Consider the following 14536-nt stretch of genomic DNA (forward strand, 5'->3'; position numbering starts at 1 on the left):
TGTTGCCATCTGTCGGTGATTACGAGGCACTGCAACCAGATGCTGCATTACTTCAACGGACTTTACAGGAGGAAATAAACATCCAAATGCCAAGAACTGATCAGATTTGTCAGTGGCAGGTAGCTTTTCATATTCTGCCCACATTGGCATCTCCTTAGTTAGCACCGACTCGCATGCAGAGAATTTGAACACATTCTTAGAATGCTACATTTTTTTGTGCGTGAATAAGTAGAAATGGGCTGAAATGTATTCCCATTTTTGCATGAAAACAGCCTTCAACACTGCTCCTTTATCACTGACAATCACTAGAGAACACACATTGTACTAGAAAAACATTACTGTTTAAATGTTTCCAATACCTTTTTGAATATATATGAATTAAACCAACAGTAATTCTCACAATGTATGATGGGAGGAGGAAGAATCCGCGCAAAGACTCGAGTTTTGTGTCTGAATTTCTCATGGGTTTTACCAGGAATGCATTCATCTTGTTTATTATGTCAGCTTCACGAAGAAAAAACACACGAGCCTTAATAAAGTGGAATACAGCCGTGTTGTGCAGCCTTGTGATTGAGCACTAAAAAAAGATCTGTGGCCCTTTCTTTACCTCTCTCTTCAGGTGATGACCCACCTGCGTGTGATCGAGGAGAGGATGAACCAGAGCCTGTCTCTGCTCTACAAAGTTCCCTATGTGGCCGATGAGATCCAGGATGAAATTGGTGAGTCTGTCAGAAAACTCAAGGTGCCTTGAACTTGAAATGAAAGCAGAGGGAACCCAGACAGCGACTGGAATCATTTTCTCCCCATGAATTCGTGTTTCTCTGCTCTCTTCATCGGGAAACTATTTCAGAACCCCCGTTATTCATCTCCAGTAGCACAAGGCGAGACAGACACCTCTCATCGCATGTTTTTAATACTGTTCTTTTGTTTGCTCCGGCTTGTTTAAAGAAACCGTGCTGCACGGAGCAGCACAGATTAAAGTGGAGTGGTGCGGTGACAGAACTGGGTCACAGCTTTCAGCATGCACTATCCTGTTGGGAGATGTGTAGATTTACAGAGAAAATAGCTCACAGAAATATACTAATTGGTTGTTAGCAGAAATGGGAACAGATGCTCTGGCTGTTCCCGGTAATTGAAATTCTCACTTTCCACCTTGCGGCCACGTGCCAGACTAACTGACTGGTTGGCAATTTGTGTTTCTCGCCCCAGACGAGCTTCTCCAGGAGCAGAAAACGGACATGGACCAGTTCCTGGCCTCCATCTCTGAATCCCAGCCAGACATCACCGTGTCGTCAGAGGAGAGCGTGGAGGTCTCCGTGTCCGAGGGCAAACCCTACCGGCCGTTCCAGGTCGCCTCGGTGGGCTCCCGCTCAGAGCCAGAGGGTGAGAGTCACCAACAGCATCCTCACTGTCCGCCGTTGAGAGGAGAAGCCTCTACGAACGATTTGAGGGATAAAGTGTGACAAAACAGTTGCAGAGGAAAAAAAAAGTTTAAGCGGTTTTCAGTACTTTTTAGTGTGAATGCAGATGTGCTGCGGCTCCACGGGTTCAAATTAATCCGCGTCTCCCTTGTGGCCGAGCCTGCAGCAGGCAGGATGCCTCAGGCTTTGGTACTGAACTGCAGCTGAAAGCTTTTCACTGATGCCAAACAGAAAACTGAATCCTTAAGGAAAGGGGGGGAAAAAGTGATGGATGGAACATTTTCATGAGCAAAACCCCGAGGAACATCTCATTTACATGCTAACACAGCAGAGGACTTAGAAAGAGCCACGTCTGAAATGGCTGCCTTTTTAAGTTTGGTCATGTCTCTTCCTTTCTGGTCTCTTTTGAATTCTAGTTAACGCAGCTTGTTAATCCTGTCTATTTCTCTCCTCACTTAAGTTCTCTCTTCTCTCTTCCTTCCCTTTTTCTGTTTTATTTCTTTTTTCGTTGCTCATTCCTAACACCAAGGCGATCTATCAGACTCCCCGCGTGCCTTCAAAAAAGGTTGGTGCCTTTGTTGCATCTCGTTTCTCTCCCCTACTCTTCATCCCCATCTACTGTTTTGCTCCCCCTTTTCTACTTTTGATGGTGAGCTCTTCAGGCTGTTTGGTTGCTGTGTTGATAATCTACATAAACCTGCTCCGTTCTGACTCTAGCACAGTTATTACCAGTTTTATCCATCCATCTTGGTTTTAGGGGGTTTCTTGGAAATAAATACAGTATAAATAAAGTATCTATCTGCAGAAATGGCATACAGTTAAAAAAAATTATAATTGATAGTTTGTACAACATTTATAGATATGGAATCAATATAAAGTCCTTTTTATTCAAGCGTGTTGACGTCACTGCTCGTGATGCCTGGGCTACTGTCCAGCGTTTCAATCAACTTACATCAGCAATTGCACTGAGCTAGAAGTGGACAATAAGAGCCAGAGCTATCAGACAGGTCCATTGTTCAGGACTGTGGCCCCGCGGCCTCGCTACGGTTCCCTGTTGAGTTATTCATGTGGGTTTATTAATAGATCCTCTGGCCTGTTCATAAATCATCAGTCTAGGACACATTTATGACATCATGGCCCAATTTCTGGTACCTTTGATTAAAAAATGACCATCTGTTATGACGTCAAAGGAAAGATGTGTGGAGAAAAGTAAAGCTATTGTCACGCTGGCAAGCATCGGTCGCCCTGCTGAATGGAAGAAAGAGCTTTGTTGTCACGGGTGCACGGCGAGAGCCTGACGGCGACGTGCGGCCGTCCCCATTAATGCACCCACCCCTGTCCTGCTGTTGTTGACTGTGCTGCTTCTCCTCCCGCAGGCTCTGCCATGTCGGGATTAGACGGACTGATAGGTGCCGAGGAGAGAATTATCAACAGCAAAACCAAGATCAACGGGAACACGGTAAGAGGGAATCTCAGCCTCCGTCGCAGAGCATTCCTGCCGCGCTCAGGGCCTGAACTAAGGGCGGCTTTGTGAAAGCTTGAACACAGCAGGACAGCCGCTCCTGGATTCTGTCCTCTTAAATATGCAAAAAGAGACATTTGCCTTCAGGTTTATCGCTGCAGTTTCTGTTGCTGAAGACACACAGATGCTTTCACAAAGCGCCCCTTAAGTTCAGCTCTTAACGAGTCTGATTTACCAGTAACTGCGTTGTCATAGCTACAGCTGTCACTTACTGGGCTATTTCTGTGTCTCTGTGGTCTCTGATCAATGTCACAGTTGGATCAGCAGACATGCATGCTTCTTTTCTTTTCTCCCCACACCCGGCCGTGGAGTTACTAATGACGCTCCGGCTGTTGAATGCGATCTGCTTTTCACACCCAAAAACTGCATTTGTTTGCGTGCGTATGAATTGCAGACATGCAAACTCTTGAATGTACGCATGCTAGCATGGTGGTCTTCTTGGACAGAGCAGTCCGAGGTTTAAAAATTCCAAATGCCGCTGAGGGCTAAAGTGTCGCTCAGGATTATTTTATGATGGGATCCTGACTGTGGACTGCTCTGTCTCTACAAGCAGGAGGTTTTGTCTCTGCTGCCTGAACACAGCCACTTCCACTCGCAGCGCTTCGTCTCCTTTAAATAGAGCTCTCAGAAATGAGGCGCTACCAGAACGCTAACTATGTTGATGCGTGCAAAACCCCTCCCTCTCTCCTTCCACTTTCTACAGACAGACAACTCCAAGTGTATCATCAGCCACACACAGATAATCCTTAAACTTAATTTTGTTGTACATCCATTCCCTCTCTCGCTCTCTCTCTTTCTGTCTCTCTCTGTCTCTAACACACACATTCTCACACTCATTGTGGTGAGTGTAACCTGGGCTCCCCTGTCTGTGTTGTCAGGTGATTGATGAGTCTCTGGATGTAAAGGAAGTGGTTTACAGTGCAGAGAGAGTCAGCGTTATACATGATGATGAGCTGGTGAGTACAGCAGCGCCCTCCACAGGCCTCTCTGGGGAACTGTAGTTATCTGTGGGGAGGAGGTGAAGGAAGGAGGGAGTGTGCAGAGAGAATTGACGAAAAGCTCTGGGAATGAATCCCAGTCCTCTCCAGTGCCTTTAATGGTGGTTCAGGCTAATAGCTTTTGGTTATTTTGGCATGGTAGCATGTTTGTTATGTGAATGTTAAAGAATGCACCACACTTTGGAAATCTAAGCATTGACTTGTGAGTCCACACAAACTGAGCGTGCTCGGTTTATGTGAGCAAACGAAAAGAAACCCCCTACAGCATATGATCAGTTTGTGTCATATGTGCCAACTAACATTGTGAAGGTGAGTGTGGAGATGACTGTGGACTGTGTTGTGCAGCTGGTTGAGATATTACACAAAGTCACATTTCATGCATGTGTGGACACGTATGCAAGCCAGTCGTGTGTTATAGGTTGTCCTCCGGGAGAGACCTTCTGCTTTATAAATCACCATTTTAAAGCCACTTCTATGAAGATTGATCTCTTTTATTTTTCTTTGTGGCTTATACTCTAAAACCAATTTGTTTGGATTTAAAATTCTTGTGTTTCTCTAACTCTTCACCTCTAACATGTGTGGTAGGAGTCCTACCGCCCCCTGGGAGAGGACTTCAGCTTTGGGAGCAGTGCGCTGATTGGCCTGCTGGTGATTGCAGTCGCCATAGCGACTGTGATTGTAATCAGTCTGGTGCTTTTGAGGAAGAGACAGTACGGTACCATCAGTCATGGCATCGTGGAGGTGAGCCAGCCACTGACTTCAATGTACCCCTCAGACACAAGCAAACATCAAACAAGACGCATACAGCGTGATTTACCCGCTGGAGTTGAATGGTTGTTGAATGTCAGTGCTCTGTGTCTGCCCCCCCCCTCTCCCCCAGGTTGACCCAATGCTGTCGCCGGAGGAACGCCATCTCAGCAAGATGCAGAACCACGGCTATGAAAACCCCACCTACAAATACCTGGAGCAAATGCAGATCTAAGTGGCGCCGACAGGGGGCAGCAACTGTGGAGAATTATACTACTGACCAATAACCTATGCTATTGATAAAGAGCATCATTCAAACTCCTTTTACTGGTCTGTTCAGAACAATCCTTAAATAATGCTACTACTTCTACTACTGCTACTATTGTAATATAGAGCTACTTTTGATCATGTTTCTTTTGAAAAAGTGATGTATCTGCCATTTTACATTATGGAAGATGTGATTTCTCTGTGATTGCATATACAGCTATTCCAGATCAAGATGTAACTTTCTTTCAGACATTTTATTTTTTGAAAGTGAAATGCAAATCAAGTAAGACTTAAATGTTTTTTAATAGCTATATTAAAAACTGGACCAGACACTATCCTTATAGTTTTCCATCAAGTGTCATTATTGCAGATTCTGAAATAACTTGTTTTATTTTGTTCTCTTCCCCCCCCTCTTAATAGATGGCTTGTATATGAAGGTTCTTTTTAAATGATTAAATTGTATAGTGAAACAACACATAAAAAAAAATAAAATCATGAGTTATTTACTTTTGTTCTTTATGATAAGAGACACAAGATACATTTACATGATGAATATATATAAATATATATAAAGGAAAGTAGATGTTTTATTCCACCTCATTCTACAGGAAGTTGGCTTTAGGGTTTTATTGACAGCTAAACTGTTTGCAGGTGCACTGAGTGAAAGAAGAACGTGTGCACAGACCCGCAGCTCGAACATATCGACCCACTCATGTGAATGTGATCCCCCCATTCACACAACCCGTTCTTAAATGGGGATGCAGGGTGATAAATGATGCCTACTGAATGCGTAAATGAATGTGCTGTGTTTAGGAAGCTTTTGTTTCTGTGTTCTGTAGCCCAGCAAACGGCGTAGCCACTGCGAAACTGCAGCAGTTGCCCATTAGGACCCTCAAAACGAATAAGAAACTGGTGTGTTTGGCGCTAATTAGATGTACCAAGATCCCCCGGGTGAGGGTGTGCAGGAGACATGGTGAAGCTGGAGGGCCATGCAGGCAGACACAGACGGAAAGACAGACAGGAGAGCTGCTTCCTGAAACAAGTGTGTGTATACAGGGAAATCAAATATCCTCCATTTCCAGAATGCCTCTCTCTTACTTTCGTCCCTGTATGCCTGTATTGATATTGCAACTGTGGCTTTCCCCCCCAGCGGATTACTTGTGGTGTGCATTGTTCTTTTATGAAATGATAAAAAAAAATATTTTTAAGTTTTCTATTTTTTTTCCCCCTTCTGTGACAGTATCTCTGTATGTGGCTGTCTCACTATGCACCCAACTGGCTTTGACCTTGTAACTGCCTGCTTGATTGTGGGGGAGGGGGACTGGCAACTAATAAAATATACATATTAGTGATTTTAAAAATTATTGACACTGGTTGATGGATGGGGGAGGGAGGGGGGTACATATCAATCAATTCACATCTTCATAGATAGATAGATAGATAGATAGATAGATAGATAGATAGATAGATAGATAGATAGAATTTATTGAATTATAATTGTCAGCACACATGGAGAAAAATAAAGAACTACTATTGCGTCCATCCCTTTTTTCAAGGTTTATTTAATTTTGTTTGGTCAATTGTTAAAAATTGACAAGTATACATTTCTGTCAATTGATATCAATCCCATCGGTTTCAGTATTATAACAATCTCGAAGAGCTAAAATTGGAACTATCACGATCATAATTTTCGGGACTTTCCTGTCAACTTTTTTTTGTTTGTTTGTTTGGTGGCTTGGTTTTTGTATCTTGAAGGTGACGCAAAAACATTGACTCATGAGTTTCTGTACATTAGTCAAACACGGAGGCCGGGGGGGGGAGTCACGTGACTGAAAGCGACCTCATAAACAAAAATCACTTCTAAATTAATCGAATGACCTGATGTGACATACGGTAATTAAAGAACTAAATTCGCTTCAAATTCTTTTAAATGTTTGGAGAAGATTGACCTTAAAGCGACGTTAGAACGCGCCTTTACCTGTGACAGGTAAACAGGAAGCGGGTTCAGGTGGGGGGACACGCCCACAGAAACCTGAAGCTGCCGGAAAAAAGAGGGTTTTTTTCTTCCTCTGCTTCGTGTGTCGTGTGAACCACATATATGCGACGCTTTTTGCTCGATCTGTAAACGCTTGTACTAATTAATCGATCAGAGAGGAGATTTAAACTAATATTATTGGGAATAGAGGACATTTTCTGTGACATAAAGCTTCTTTTGAGGGGTTTTGTTGTAGCACGAGTGTAATTGTTGGAGAATCACCTGTCGGCGACGGGCCTGCAGGGTCACAATCAACCTTGCGTGACAAAACCAGGTGCTAAATTTAAAGAGAGAAAAGAGGAAATTTGCGAGGGAAGAAGGTATTGGTAGTGAAACTAAACTTTTATTGTTAGATTTGTAGTTCCGGCTGATGGATTACATGGACAGTGGGCTGAGATACACACCTAAAACAGTAAGAAATTGTTACAGACACACACGGAAACAGCAAAGTTGCTTTATCATGTGAAATTATCTGAAACGGGCTGGTTTTCTAGTAAAATGACACAAATGATCTCGATACTTGTACCGTGAGAGAGAATGAAATATTGCATGTTTAATTGAAATGATCCAAAAAAGTAATTGTGGCGCTTTATCACAAATACGGTAAACATGAATAAATGGCATTTACTGACGTTCTAAAATGACGTTTATTCAATTTTAATCACAATTAATCGACTTTGCCAAATTGAGTTTGTACGATATCAACGAGTATATAAATAATCTCTGCATTAATCAACATTTAGGTTCATTTTTATTTTTAAAAATTACAGGCTGTTCAAGGATTTTATTATGGTATTTGGCAACGGGGGCGGACTCACAATCTATATATTGGTGATTAACTGTTATTTATTGAAGTTTTCCATTGAATTTGCTTGTTAGTTACAAAGTTATTTGCAACTGTTTGTGGTAAACAGGCAGAATTCCACCAGGTGCTTCATCCCTGTTATGACTTGTTCCTTGGAGCGCGTCTCCACAGATACCAGCTAATATCCTGCACAGCATCACAGTACAGCATGATGACAAACACACGGCTTTATGAAAAGAAACAGATCAAAATGATACATTTACAAGCATTTACACGTGTTCAGGTTTGTTCGCTTTGCTTAACAAGTGACCAGGTGAATAAAATATTTGGGGAAATTTCACGTTTGCAGTTTCTAAGAAGAGTTTTTACTGAGTGTTTTACAGTTTGCTTTCTAACCTTCCTTATGCAACACAGCCGCCGCTCAAACAAACTTGTTTTGTGAGTGCAGCTTCAGCTGTGCAGACAGTGGCTCCCAACAGGTTTGACAGGATTTCACATGGTGAAACCTTTGTACTCCTCCCCCCCCTACTGAACCTAATCACAAAGCTGGAATGTTCCAGTTCCAAGAAAGCATTTACATTTCTTGAAACCTTAAATAGAATTCATATAAAAATGTTTTTCAAACTGCAGACCAGTGCTTTTGACTCCTTTAAATGTAAAAGCAGCAAGTTGTCCTCTGCTGGTTGTTTCCTGTCTTCGGCGACAGAAATGTCAGCCGCTTTCGTTTTGCCTCGAGGTTAAAACCAATTCACCGAGCCTTACACCCATAAAGTCTATTACTGCTGTCATCTATTGCCAAATGTCAGCGTAATTGACCCTTTAGTTTTTTATTCATTCATTTCCTCTGGCGACTGTCTTCCAGGACAAAGAATGGGAGTCTTCTGTCCAGTTTTTGCCCGCTTCGGACAACAAAAAACTCGAGAAGAACAAGGGACCCAGGAAAATTGGAGCGGTGATCGGCGTGGTGATCTTTGCTCTCGTCGTTGCTCTTATGATCGGGCTGCTGGTCTGGCATTTCCAGTGTGAGTGTCACACGTCCCTTTCAAATCAGCATTCACATCAATCTGTCGGAAAAATAGGACGGAGCACAAGGCCCTCATTGGCTGAAAGTTAAAGAAATAAAATTAAAAACAAAATCATACTTATTGCTCATTGTGGTTTATCAGCAACCTTCGATTAATGGGTGCTGGCTGACTGTTTCCGAAAAAGGAAAGATTCATTCCCTCCTTGTTGTGCGTGGGTGCTGGTCTTCAGCTTTGTCTTTGCATTTCTGCAGTCAGGAAAGACGCCCGGGTCAAGAGGATTTACACCGGCTCCATGCGGATCACCAACCAAGTGTTTGAAAATGCATATGAGAACTCCAACAGCACTGAGTTCAAAGCTCTGGCAAAGCAGGTGGTTTCTCAGGTGAGGCTGCTCCACTGGCACCACCTATATAACACACACACACACCACACACACACACACCACACACACACACACACACACTTGTATTGTGCGTATAGTGTGTTTTTGTTAAATAGTGTCATTCTCTTGTACTTTCCAGCTCAAAAACATCTATTCCAAAAGTCCTCAGCTGGCCAAATACTACGTGGGTTCCACCGTTCAGGCTTTCAGGTGAGTGAGTGGAGCTGCAGATCTCAAATGTTTATTTTATTGTTCCCCGTTGAAGAGTTGCAGAGATGAAATTGCCCCTGTCTCGCCTCTCTCAGCGAAGGTAGCGTTATTGCCTACTACCTGTCTGAGTTCCACGTCCCTACAGGCCAGGAGGCCGCTGTCGACAAAGCCATGGCCGCAATGGACAAACTGGTGGACAAGGAGCAGCGGAACATATTAAGAGCAGGGAACTCCCTGCTGTTCGACGATGTCGTGTCTTCAGGTAGAGTCCCGGCTGCTGACACGCCAGTCAGGCTGTGCTGATGGTAGCCACTTGTCTGGTTGTGGATTTTCTGCTTCCGCTTTTAAAATTAGATATTTTTTTTCCAGCTCTTGACGACCGGTTTGCTTCATCGTCGTTCAGCCGTAAGTGATTGCGTCTGGTAGAATTATCTATGTGTTTCGCTGCCGCTGAACGGTGTTTTGGTTTAATCATTTGTTGATTCTGTTTCAGGATATTTTCAGTTTGACGAGCATGCCAGGTCCAACCACATCGGACAGATCCAGTCTCCTGGCTTCCCCAACCATCCCTACTCCCCCAACGCCTTCATGCGGTGGAGCCTGCGGGCAGACCCCAACTACATCATCAAACTTAACTTTGATACGATGAATCTGGAAGAGGACTGCAAGAACGACTTCATCAGAATCTACGACTCGCTGGTGTCCATCGAAAGTCGCATTGTGGACGAGTAAGTTACGAAGCCGTGGAAGCTCATGCCGAGGCAAGCGCATTTGCAATTGGAAAAGTTGTCTCCCAACCAAACCATGCGCTGGGGAAAACAACAGAAATTCATTGAATTTGCCAAAAAAAGAGCTGAAATATTCCTAATTTACCGTATAAATGACCGACTTGACTCTGCAACATTTTCCTCTAGGTTATGTGGGTACCACTCGCCCAGCGAACCACTGGCCTTTCTGTCATCGGGGAATGTCATGCTGGTAACCATGGCTACAAATGACGAGAAAAACTACCCTGGCTTCAGGGCACAGGTCTCACAAATCAAACGTGGCAGTCCAGGTAAGACGGGCTTCTTCAGTGAGTGATGAACGAAGCTCACTAACCCTATCGTTGTTCACAGTACATGTCTGATAATTCATTCAATCACTGACGTGTTGTTGTTTATACAGAGACCAAGTGTGGAGGCCAGCTGTCAGGGGAAAATGGCAAGTTCACTTCGCCCAACTTCCCAAATTATTACCCTCCCCGAATAAACTGCCACTGGTCGATCAAGGTGAGCTTACTAGAAAAACAAAAAAAATTATTATCACACCAAAATCTGAAGTTTAAATTATGTCACGTGTCAGAGCTTAAAGTATGGCTGATATTTGGATGGGCTGAAGGAACAGTTTCATTTTCATTCCTACCGATCCCCTCTCATCATCAAGGTCCCTGCTGGAAAAGTAGTGAAGGTGACGTTCAAAAAGTTCCTCTTGTTTGAGCCTGGCCAGGAAAACATTCAGAACTGCCCCAAAGACTACGTGAGCATCGATGGAAAAAAGTAAGCCCCAAAGAAAAAGCGGTTTAACGCCACTGAAGCGAGTGAGTGGCTGCGTTATTGACAGTGTATCCTCCCAACCAGAGTGTGTGGAGAAAAACCTGAGGGAACAGTGACGGAAACCAGCAGCACCAACACGATGGAAGTGGTGTTCTTCTCCGACTCTTCCTACGTGGACCGAGGGTTTGACGCAGAGTTTCAGGCCGTTGATGCCAGCGACCGTAAGTGACTCCCTTTCGGCCGCTAATGTCCTTTGAGAAGCAGGCTTCTGAAATCCTGTCATCCACAGCCTGTCCAAAGAAATTCCAGTGCAGAAATCAGCGTTGCATCAAACTGGAGCTCAAATGCGACGGCTGGAACGACTGCGGAGACATGAGCGACGAAGTCAACTGCAGTGAGTGCTGTTCACACTGCCGCTGGTTTTAGATACTTGCTTCAATTGAACACTCATTTCAATGCGTTTACTACCCAGAATGCAGTTCAACAGACATCGCATGTAAAAACGGGTTCTGCAAGCCAATGTTCTGGAAGTGTGATGGGGTGGATGACTGTGGGGACAACACGGACGAGCAAAACTGCGGTGAGACTCTGATAGCGAAGGAGAAAATATTTAACGCAAGCGGCTGAAGGTGTTGCTCACAATTCCTTTATTTTCCCAAAGGCGGATGTGCAACTGGCCAAATTATGTGCAAGAACAAGAAGTGTGTGTCAGAGAAGAACCGTTGTGACGGCACAGACAACTGTGGCGATGGGTCGGATGAGCTTGACTGTGGAAGACGTAAGAAAAAGTTCAATTGTGTCCAGCGTTTGTTATAATCCATTGTTGGATGAAAGGGATGAAACTAATTTTCTCAAGAGGTTGCTTCAGCCGTATCTGTACGTGTGTTAAGTGTTTGAACACCTGTTTGAATTCATTTTCTTTTGCCTTTCTCTAGATTCTGATACAAGGTGCACAGACTTGACGTACAGGTGCTCAAACAATAAATGCATCTCTAAAGTGAACCCAGAATGTGACGGAACTCCTGACTGTGAGGACGGATCTGACGAGGCCAACTGTGGTACGTCGGCATAATCCCAAGCTTTACTCTCGGATCACAAATTGATAGCATTGTGTGATAAAGCAGACCTGGACATGCCACCTTTTGGTCCTGTGATACTTTGCAGACTGTGGGAGGAGCATGTTCAAAACATCGCGTATTGTCGGTGGTCAGGATGCAGAAGAGGGAGAGTTTCCCTGGCAGGTCAGCCTCCACATAAAAAATTATGGTCACGTCTGTGGAGCGTCCATCATCAGCCCCCTCTGGCTGGTCACTGCTGCTCACTGCGTGCAGGATGACGGCAAGACAAGGTAGCATTTGTTTTCATTTATGGTGTGAGTTCATTGTGTTGGAAGAGAGGGATTGAAACCAATGTTGAAAGGGAGAAAGTTATTTTGAAAGTGTCCCAGCTCAGTTGTGTTTTGAAGAGACAAAAGATGCATTGCATATTTTGATGGTTCTGGAGGCAGCTGTGCATTTCCTCAATTATCTCTAAGGAAATTAATTCTACAGTTTCATAATAAACACGGTGTGTATCATCAGATTCTCACAGCCTGGGACATGGGAAGTTTACCTCGGTCTTCACATCCAGCGAAACATTGGGAGTACCGTCGTGAAGAAGTACCTGAAGAAGATCATCCCCCATCCAAACTACAACCCGTACAATTTTGACAATGACATCGCCTTGATGGAGCTGGACAGTCCTGTTAAGTTCTCTGATCACATCAGGCCTATCTGTTTGCCGGCTGCCCAGCATGACTTTCCAATGGGTAACACAGTGTGGATCACTGGATGGGGAGCTACACGAGAAGGAGGTGAGTTTCCAGTCATTTAACCTTTATTTATTGGTTTAATGAACAATCGAATCCCCCAAATGTTAATGGAAGTATTCTGGTCCAAACATAGGCCAATTCTCAAGATAAACAGTTATTATATTAGTATATTAATTGAGTAATTTCTGTCCAAGATAACCTGCATTCATGCAGCAATACAACGGCAGTAACTGTAGCCAGTCCTCATTCCAAAAGTGGTGCAATTGCACCGCCCAGTGGTCAAGTGGATTCTTCAATGATTTATTTCTGATAGTGATCGTAGAAATATTTTAACCTTTATTAGTTATCAAAATAATGAAATGCCACAAATTTTGCTGATAGTGTAATACATTCATTTTCTTTGCATCTGCAGAGTGAACTTTTACAAGGATCACTTCAAACATGAGGAAGCTATATTTAGAAAGAAACATTCTGTATGTTTTCATTCAGGATTTGCAGCAACGGTGCTCCAAAAGGCTCAGGTCCGAATCATCAACCATGACACTTGTAATAGTCTGATGGGAGGCCAGATCACATCTCGAATGTTGTGTGCTGGGGTACTGAGTGGAGGAGTTGATGCTTGCCAGGTAAGAAAAGGCCTTAAAGCCTGGTGGGTAATACAAGTTTCAGAACCTCTATACTAACCGTGTGCCTTTTGTCAGGGCGATTCTGGTGGTCCTCTGTCCAGTCCATCTGGGAGTCGTATGTTCCTGGCTGGAGTTGTCAGCTGGGGTGATGGCTGTGCCCGCAGGAACAAGCCTGGCATCTACACAACAGTTACCAAATACCGTGCATGGATCAAAGAGAAGACAGGAGTGTAATGTCCAGGAAACTGGTCAAATAAGGCCCAGGGCATGGACATAAATATGGACTTATGATAGATGCCACAGTATAGATTTTTGCTTTATTAAAACTCTGACATTCTATGTTGCAGCCGCAGCGAAAATGCACTATACTGTTTGGATGAAATGTAGTTTTAACACTTTTTTATGTACACTGATACTAGCGTTTGTTAAATGAAATTATTTTAACTGTAAATAAACATTTTATTTTTGTTTTTTTCCTGTTTTACCATTTTTTTTTGTTAGTTACGTACTTCACAAAAAATATCAAATGTGAATGTTACTGTTCCCAAGAAATGTGCATCTTTGTACTGTTTAGTCATTTTATCTGCTAATTGCCATGAAAATAATTTACCATCAGAATACATAAAAAAATAATAATGAAACAGACATGCCAGCAATACCACTGTAATCTACCTCCTATGGTTTGGTATTTATAGATGTTTATTGCTGATTTTCTGGCTCAATAGAAATGTCTTTCTAATTTCTAATGAATTGACTTTTTTTTTTAAAGCAATAACTTTGTAATTGCAGATGCATTTCATTTATCTCGTTTCTTTCTAACCAAATTAGTAGGTTTTGTGTGAGTAAAATTTTAAGTGTTACTGTGTTGCCCACAAACAATCACTCTCAGCAATTGAAATTACCTGTGTAAATGTTTTTACAACAATGTTTTTAATAAAAATTTCAAAACTATCTTTAACTTTTCCGTTTTATACATTGTCATATATTTCACTCATACGTTTTTTTTTTTTAAAGAAACCCTTTAAATAACATAAATCACTTAAAAGTTTACAGTACAGACTGGGGATGGGTTGTAATATCTGAAAAACTATAACATGATGCATATCATGCATTGCCTCACACAGTTCTTTTAATGTGAATTGAGTAATTGGTT

General features: G+C 42.9%; 2 protein-coding genes across 5 annotated transcripts in view; both read left to right on the forward strand.

Annotated features, from left to right (window-relative positions):
• The window catches only part of aplp2 (amyloid beta (A4) precursor-like protein 2), a 31354-nt gene extending 25051 nt beyond the window's left edge, over window positions 1-6303 (forward strand). The window contains exons 12-18 of one of the 4 annotated variants that reach the window (XM_057049044.1): window positions 620-719; window positions 1210-1383; window positions 1951-1986; window positions 2798-2880; window positions 3822-3899; window positions 4527-4682; window positions 4822-6303. In XM_057049044.1, coding sequence (XP_056905024.1) covers window positions 620-719; window positions 1210-1383; window positions 1951-1986; window positions 2798-2880; window positions 3822-3899; window positions 4527-4682; window positions 4822-4923 — 729 coding nt within the window. In that variant the 3' untranslated portion in view covers window positions 4924-6303. The remainder of the gene's footprint in view (window positions 1-619; window positions 720-1209; window positions 1384-1950; window positions 1987-2797; window positions 2881-3821; window positions 3900-4526; window positions 4683-4821) is intronic. The other 3 variants (XM_057049046.1, XM_057049045.1, XM_057049047.1) reach the window with 3 other exon arrangements.
• A 689-nt stretch (window positions 6304-6992) lies between these two features.
• Window positions 6993-14341, forward strand: st14a (ST14 transmembrane serine protease matriptase a). Its single transcript, XM_057050151.1, has 19 exons — window positions 6993-7402; window positions 8658-8817; window positions 9072-9202; window positions 9342-9412; window positions 9508-9674; window positions 9782-9817; window positions 9906-10140; window positions 10327-10469; window positions 10580-10683; window positions 10838-10950; window positions 11032-11168; window positions 11237-11341; window positions 11420-11527; window positions 11609-11725; window positions 11883-12005; window positions 12112-12295; window positions 12528-12799; window positions 13247-13383; window positions 13459-14341. The coding sequence occupies exons 1-19, from the start codon at window positions 7361-7363 to the stop codon at window positions 13615-13617; spliced, it is 2544 nt and encodes an 847-aa protein (XP_056906131.1). The 5' UTR covers window positions 6993-7360; the 3' UTR covers window positions 13618-14341.
• The last annotated feature ends 195 nt before the right edge of the window (window positions 14342-14536 follow it).

The sequence above is a fragment of the Takifugu flavidus genome, chromosome 12, assembly GCF_003711565.1.
Source record: "Takifugu flavidus isolate HTHZ2018 chromosome 12, ASM371156v2, whole genome shotgun sequence".
NCBI classification, from domain to species: Eukaryota; Metazoa; Chordata; class Actinopteri; order Tetraodontiformes; family Tetraodontidae; genus Takifugu; species Takifugu flavidus.

Bases quoted from the DNA above. Each gene is read 5' to 3' on its own strand.
- st14a (XM_057050151.1), top strand. From the start codon at position 7,361: ATGGATTACATGGACAGTGGGCTGAGATACACACCTAAAACA. The intron at 11,342-11,419 runs GTGAGTGCTGTT...TTTACTACCCAG, and splicing joins GAGCGACGAAGTCAACTGCA to AATGCAGTTCAACAGACATC. The intron at 12,006-12,111 runs GTACGTCGGCAT...GATACTTTGCAG, and splicing joins ATCTGACGAGGCCAACTGTG to ACTGTGGGAGGAGCATGTTC.